Here is a 7,822-nt window from a genome sequence, read left to right as displayed (position 1 = left end):
CCACAACTATCCAACCATGAGAAATTGGAACATCCAATAGAGACAACATGATCCATCATCCATCATCACTTAAGCACTTCACTTTAGTTGTACGTGAAAGCATAGGGAACTCATCACAATGCCATATTGAAGCTTGACCATCATCAAAATATCCGGACAGAAGAGCTTACTGGGCACTGTCAATTGCATTACATTGCAGCTGTGTGGCTTTATAATCATCACTGTCCCGAAAGAGAGAGCATTTTGTTTCTTGGTGAACTCCACTTGGATCAAAAGCTTGCTGCCAGGTAGTAATGTTCAGGTCAATGAAATAAAAGCAAACTGCCTCTATGCCCTCATAGCTTTCTACTTTAGCATATAAAACCAAGCGATTACTCGACCGATGCAACTTTAAAGCTTTACCAGTATTGAATGCATACCCATGAATGGTAGAGGTGCTTCCCCTTGCCAAAGCCAATAAAACTAACTCCTTGTGTCTGAGAAAAACTAATGGATCGGCATCCTTGTGACGAATCGAGTTTCTGTAATGGCGCATGAGGCTCACACTTGAGAAAATGCCCCTCATGAACATGAATCCAATGATATGAGACAGAAACAGTTGGGTGATGCTTAAATTTAGTTGACAATGCAGCAAGAAAGTCACACATTAGAGCACCAACAGTTGCCAATCCATTCGCGATCCTCCCACGATCATGCTGGATAATTATCGCGTTCAAATTATCTTCAGTTGTTGGAAAGATATGACCAATAACAACATTGTTCAATTTATCAATCCGTGAACCTATTGCACGCGGCTTCAAACTTGGTCGCAGGTTAACAGAGTGCACGACTTTGTTTAGGATACCCAACAAGAAGTCGGAGAAAGGTGGTTTCAGGAGTCGTGGCGGCCAAGGTTGAATGTTGCTAGAACCTTTCTCCATATTATGTCTCTCTCTTCCGTAGCTAAACTTATTGGGATAAAAAAGAGGGGATATATTCTTATGTATCAACTGGATTTCAGCCAAAATGAAGATGTCACTGTAAAAATTTGGCTGATTAACCACAATACACCAGTACTCCTCCTCATGTGGAAATTTCTTCCGAAAGCTCTTAGTCAAAATAAATGTAAATCCTAAACTTGACAATGTGTTAGTGAATAGATTCTGTGATTGGACACCCGTAGGGTCATTCAAGCTTGAGCGAATTGCAGTGATAGTACTAAAGAAGTCCATGTCGAGAATAACACATACAGCTAGTATGGTGCGCAAAAATTCAAGGACTTTGTGTTGTCTCGTATTCTTATGGATCTTGTCCTCAAGATTTGAGGCAAGAACATTATAAGTAGTGCATTCCCCACCAATTGTCTCGTTATAGTCACTAAAGTATTCATCTACACAATCATGTACAACTGTTCCGCCATAAGCTCCATCGAACACTTGGATCTGCAGCAAGGAAGCAACATGTGGATGCTCCTGGCTCACAATAAAGTGGTATACATTGAAAAGCTCTTTTAGTTGCATCATAGGCAAATCAAACTCCAAGCTACCATCAAGTTCAAAATGAAATAGTGTATAGTAGAGAACAAGAATTCTATTGTTATCCTTTGCAAGCAGTTCTTCAGCTTTTAACAGACAAGGATGGCCACAAGAAACGGTCACAACAATCCATATAACAAAATGAAGTGAAGTCGCGTCGTTCAAGCATGTAGAGCAAATGCAGTCACTATGGTTGTTTGCTACTATGAAGACGGCTAACGTGGGAAATCTGGGATAATCAACATAAGGACCAGGATAAAAAATAATATACAGCGAAGCAGGCCTTGCTTTATGAACTAGACCAAACAGAGCAAACAAGACTCTAGTAGCTTTATTGAGCCGAATATGTGGTGATTGCTTGGAGTAACATTCAGCTAATACCTGGAGCCCTCTCAGTATTTTCTGCTCCCAAGCACACTCTCTAGATTTAGACAACAAGAATCCTGGAAGATTGCGTTCTTGCCCAGTATCAACCCAATTGCATCTGTGTGAGCCAAAGTCAAGGTAAAGTGACACCTGATTTTGATTAACCCCACTAATATCTTCAAGAGAATTAAGCAAACATGGAAGTATGTCAAACCATAGTGTACCATCAAATGAAAATTCTATTACAGCAAATCTCATACTCGCATTCGACAGCACAATTCCTTGGCTGGTAAAAACCAGAAGATCTAATGTATCCCATTGACGAGATTTATCAAACATCTGAGCTACAGTAGTATCTCCGAAATTTTCTTCCTCCCTAGAATTAGTTCCGGTCGTATCATCAAACACCTCACTATGTAACTTGGTTTGGAAGCTGGCATTTGCGCAAAAGCTATCGTCGTACACCTTGGATACTGTAGTAACAGAGTCGTCTCCCTCATGGACAATAACATTAAGATCGTGAATGCTGGAGCTCACTGCGTCGTGTAAAATTTCGTCGAACACCTGATCATCAATTGTGGCATAAGGTTCATGTACCAATTCCACTACCTCTACTGATTTTGCATTTCCAATTTGAGGTGCTTCTATATCTTCAGGATTTTCAGTCTCACTATTACTGCCAGTAATCAATGTCAAGGAATCTACAGTTTCATACTGCACTGGCAATTTATCGAATATATGGTCCGCCTTCGATTTTCCATTTTCATAGGCCGAGTCAAATGTGGATGACTTCGAAAGAAGGCTTAGAGCAGGAAATGGAGACACCATAGCTGATTGTGACACTATAGGGACAATATTAATGTAGTTAAAACTAACCTGTGAGGAATCAACGAGACGCCTCACCGGATATGTTTCGTTTTGCTGTCGAAAATGCTGAGCAAATTTCTCTTTGAAATACGCCCAATTGAAAAATTGCTTGTTCCGAAACAACCAATTGAACCAAGTAAGAGCTTCACCATCAAGGTAAAAGGAAGGAAGAGGTAACCAGTCCTTCTCGGAGAAGCCAAGGTAAGTGAAGTACCGCTCAGCTCGAAAAATCCAGCTCTCTGGGTTGCTGATGCCGTTAAATCGATCTAGTACCACCGCTGCCATTGGAGTCCGATGGATGAAAGCACTAATGTAACAACTCCAAAATATAGATTATATTAATGGTAGTAACTAAGGATTACAACTCAAGGAAGTAGAACAACATTAATGGAAATGCAAATGAAGAAGCTAAGTAAGATAGGAGATAACAAGTGAAGGGGATGAGAAGCTAGACTAAGAATTGAGGAAGAGAGGACTAATACCTTTTACTTAATAATAATCGGCTAGCTATTTGGTCTAAGGTACTGCTATTTATTAATTCTCATACCTCATAGGTTCCTAACCTGGGTCCCACAAATAAGTTTCTAAGTTTCCATCCATGCCCTCCCAAATGTTAACTACGTTCATAACAGGAGCATAACTGGGGAAGAAAGAAAGGAAAGGGAAAAGGGGAAAATAATGAATGAAAGTGTAAAGAAAGAAATGAAAGGAAAAGAGAGGAAAGTTATGGAAGAAGACGAAGAAGAAAGCAGAGGGCAACAAGAATGGAGAAAAGAAAAGATAGTATGTTGTAGGGTTTTTTTTTTTTTTACTGAGGGGTAATTTCGGGATTAAAAAAATTATAAGGGATAAGAATGTAATATCTTTGGTCAAAGCAATATGGCTTTTAAGCCAATTTCGAAAAAGTTAGGTTTTCCAACTTATTGGTTTTGACTTTTTAAAAGTAGATTTTAACTTTTTTAAGTCCCTTTTTTTTGTTGCCAAACACTTTCACTGGTTAAAAACTGTTCAAACAGGCTCTTAATGTATGTTAAAACTGTTGAATGAGGTAATTAAATCCCTCGGAACTGACAATATCACAGAAAATTATTCCTACACTATATACCAATTTGGTACTATTAGTCCCTATTCCTTTTTAAGCTGTCACACAACAAGTGACTTTGGCACTCGGTTAGTTTAGTTATTTTAGCATTTTTCTTTTAAAAGTTACGTAAGCCTCCTATTTGCACGAATTTTTTTAACCTCCAGTGATTACACTATTTATGATATTTACATACCAACAAAATGAACACGCCCTGTATTTCCATCCTTTACCCAAAGTTGCTAAGCAGTATGCTTGGCCTCCAGATACATCTCTCCCCTTTTTCCTAGTTACCCGAAACTCATGGACTAAAGTATAATCGCTCACTTTAGTTGTTTGCTATAACTATTCCAATAATAAGTACTTGACTTCGCAGTTTAGTTTGAAACCCGGGGAAGAACATAATACATGTCTAATTGATTTATTGGGACGGTAATGGTGGCATTTGATGGAAGGAATGGAAGAGAACCATCTAAGTGATTTGGGCTGCACTTCTAGTTGGATACCAACTTCTTAGACAAGTGTTATTTTTTTGCCCTTTTACATCTTCAAAAATAATGAATATTTCCTTTTCAAAAAGAATAATCTCTTTCTAAATTTAGAAAAAATGTAACTTTAAACTTTTTATTTTACCCTTAATAAGATGGTTTATAGCCAAACAAATATCTATGGATTGTTTGATCACAAGTTTCAAAAGTCTTATCATTTTTGTTAAACTTCGAGCTCAATCAAATAAGCTCAAATAAATTGAAACGGAGGGACTAATGAATAAGGCATTAGTGTTTTTGAAATGAGCAAATTTATTTCAAGGTGCAACATTTCCTTTGGTTATGCGGAATAGGAGAACATTTGCCTGCTTCCTCTTCATGACTTGTGAGTTATGCTTCCATGTTGATTGACTTCTTGAAGGTTTGACCCACGTTTTAAAATGTATAATCTATATCTATCTATACCTATACTATATTAAAAACACGAAGGCATTAGCGAAATGTCGTTTGCCTTTTTTACCCCTTTAAAATAAAGTTTACACTGGACCAAATAGTCATTTGATTATTTTCCTAATATATAGGAATAGTCATTTAATTATTTTCCTTATATTTAAGAATAGTCATTTAATTATTCTCCTATTATTTAAAACTTTAATTTTTCTTACTCCTTCCAATTCTAAAATTTTAGACGCTTATTATGATTTAGTTATAAGCAAATTGAAATGGAAAAACTATGCATAACTTACGTCTCTAATTTGTAATTAAAAAAATATCCTCCTTTATTTAGGAGTTAATATTTTTTTGGCAATTAACTATTTTCTAAATATTTGATTTAGGTAAGAGCTCCTAATATTAGGAAATCTAAATTATAAATCTCTTGCTTAATATTTAAAATGTTAAAATTAACTAAGATTTGAAGGACAATTTTATAAAGGTATGTAATTGTAGATTCTGTATTGAGTATCGACAAATCATTCTCTAGTTTTGTTTTGTGACTTACCTCTCGGAATTTGTTTTTTGGTCAGGTTCCGTCTCTCTCTAACGTCTCTATCTATCTATCTATCTATCTATCTATCTAACGTCTCTCTGCCCCAACCTCCCCACCTTCGCCAGCGTACAACTCTCTCTTCGTCTCTTTCTTCTTTTGCTTTTTTCTTCTTATTTCTCCCCCTCTTTTCTCTTCTGATTTTTTCGAGCTGCCCCTCCCCCTCCGTCTCCTGCCTCTCTATGTTTCCTTTTTCTTCTTCTTCTATCTTTCTCCCCCTATTTTCTTCTTTGTCTCTTTCTTCTCTTGCTTTCTTCTTTCTCTTTCATCCCCTCTTTTCTCTTCTGGTTTCCGATCTGCCCCTCATTACCTTCTTCTTTCACCCTGTCTCCTCTTTCCCCTTTCTTTATTGCTGCTGGTCGGATTCCTAGACCTAGCAGCGGCATCAAGGATTTTGCACGGAGACGATTTTTCAGCAACCCTCGGGCGACGCGCGCGGGAACTTCCAGAATATAGCTGCTATGGACAATACCTTTCTCGGCACTCGTTGGGACTCCATGTTCTACCTCTCTTGCTTAGAATTTGCTATTTGTTAATATTCTGTCGGCTGCCTTTTATCCTTGATTAGTGTATTTCCTTCAGCTTGCTTGCATTTATCTGCCATTAGTGGTATCACACGTGTCTTTTGCGTGCCCAAGTTACATTACATTTCAGCTTATATTTAGGCTTTGCTTGTTTTAAGCTTTACCTGCTCGTTTGCATTTGTAGTAGTTAAGGCTTAGTTTATATCCCTATGTTTTTGCTGGTGTAGCTATTTTGAGCGATGGTAGTGTAGGGTCGTGTCCTCGGGTGGGTCAGCGGGTAGGTCAGGGGGTAGGGTGCAAGGGTGGAAATGGGGGTAAGGATTACACAAGGTTGAGAGTTGGATCCTGGAACATTGGGACACTGACGGGTAAGTCGATAAAGTTGGGGAAGATTCTCGAGAAGAGGAAGATTAATATAGCATGTGTCCAGGAGGCTAGATGGGTGGGTGGGGGGGAGGGTACGAAGGCTCGGAATGTTAATGGGTATAAGCTTTGGTACTCGAGGGCTGTTGGAGGCAAGAACGTGATAGGTATTTTAGTTGATAGGGATCTCAGGGAGTTAGTGGTGGATGTCATGAGGGTGAATGATAGGATGTTGATTATTAAGTTAGTGGTTAATGGGTTCACTTTTAACGTGATTAGTGCTTACACGCCTCAAGCGGGATTGAGCGAGGAGGTAAAAAGGTGCTTCTGGGAGGATTTGAACGAGGTGGTGGGTGGTATCCCAGAGTCCGAGAAGATTTTCATAGGGGGTGACTTTAATGGTCATGTTGGGGAGACGACTAGGGGTTATGACGAGGTGTATGACGGGTTCAATTTCGGGGTTAGGAACGATGGCGGTACTTCATTGTTGGAGTTTGCTAAAGTTTTTGACTTGGTGCTAACTAACACAGGTTTTAAGAAGAGGGAGGAACACTTGGTCACTTTCCAGAGTAGGGTTGCCAAGACTCAGATTGATTATCTTCTCCTCAGGAGAGGTGATAACGGCCTTTGTACGGATCGCAAGGTTATCCCGAGTGAGTGTCTGTCGACGCAGCATAGGATCTTCGTAATGGACTTGGAGGTCAAGGGAGCAAGGAAGAAGAGAGCGGTGTACGACCAACCTAAGATCAGGTGGGGAGCCTTGACTAAGGGAAAGGCTCGGGAGTTGGGGGAGAAACTGTTGGCTTTGGGGGCTTGGAGGAGTAGTGGGGACGCGAGTAGTATGTGGACCACGACAGCGAATTGCATTAGGGAAGATTCTAGGGAGGTGTTAGGGGGCTCGAAGGGTTACTTGGGTGGCCGCAAAGGGGACTGGTAATGGAATAGGGAGGTCCAAGAAAAAGTGGAAGCTAAGAAAGCGGCGTATTTGAAGCTAGTGGGGAGCACGGACGAAGAAGAGCGGAGGTCCTATAGGGAGTGTTACAAGAAGGCAAGGAGAGAGGTGAAGCTCGCGGTCACGGCGGCTAAGACTGTAACTTTTGAAAGATTGTATGAGGATCTTGGGGGCAAAAGAGGGGATAGGAAGCTGTACAAGTTAGCCAAGATTAGGAAGATGGAGGCTTGGGACCTGGATCGAGTGAGGTGCATCAAAGACGAACACGGTAAGGTATTGGTGGAAGAGGCGTGTATCAAGCGTAGATGGCAGGAATACTTCCATAGACTCTTGAACGACGAAGGGGATAGGAACATCATGCTGGGTAAGTTGGAGAACTCAGAGAGTCGAAGAGATTTTGGGTTTTGTAGGCGTATTAAGTGTGAGGAGGTTGAGGTGGTAATACGGAAGATGAGCAGGGGTAAGGCGACTGAGCCTGACGAGATCCCGATGGAAATTTGGAAAGAAGCGGGTAGGGTAGTCTTGGAGTGGCTTACTAGTTTAACGTCATTTTCAAGACGAATAAGATGCCCGAAGATTGGAGGTGGAGTTTAAAAATTCCGTTGTACAAAAACTAAGGTGA

The 7,822-nt window shown here is 40.1% G+C and overlaps 1 protein-coding gene across 1 annotated transcript; it reads left to right on the top strand.

Moving 5' to 3' along the window:
- Positions 1–3,425: 3,425 nt before the first annotated feature.
- LOC142173458 (uncharacterized) lies at positions 3,426–7,794 on the top strand. The gene is made up of 4 exons (XM_075239052.1): positions 3,426–3,530; positions 3,764–3,772; positions 6,073–6,998; positions 7,194–7,794. The coding sequence occupies exons 1-4, from the start codon at positions 3,426–3,428 to the stop codon at positions 7,792–7,794; spliced, it is 1,641 nt and encodes a 546-aa protein (XP_075095153.1).
- The last annotated feature ends 28 nt before the right edge of the window (positions 7,795–7,822 follow it).

This window comes from Nicotiana tabacum, chromosome 19, assembly GCF_000715075.1.
Source record: "Nicotiana tabacum cultivar K326 chromosome 19, ASM71507v2, whole genome shotgun sequence".
NCBI lineage: Eukaryota > Viridiplantae > Streptophyta > Magnoliopsida > Solanales > Solanaceae > Nicotiana > Nicotiana tabacum.
The sequence above is the reverse complement of the archived record's forward strand: the minus strand, read 5'-3'. Positions and strand labels throughout refer to the sequence as shown.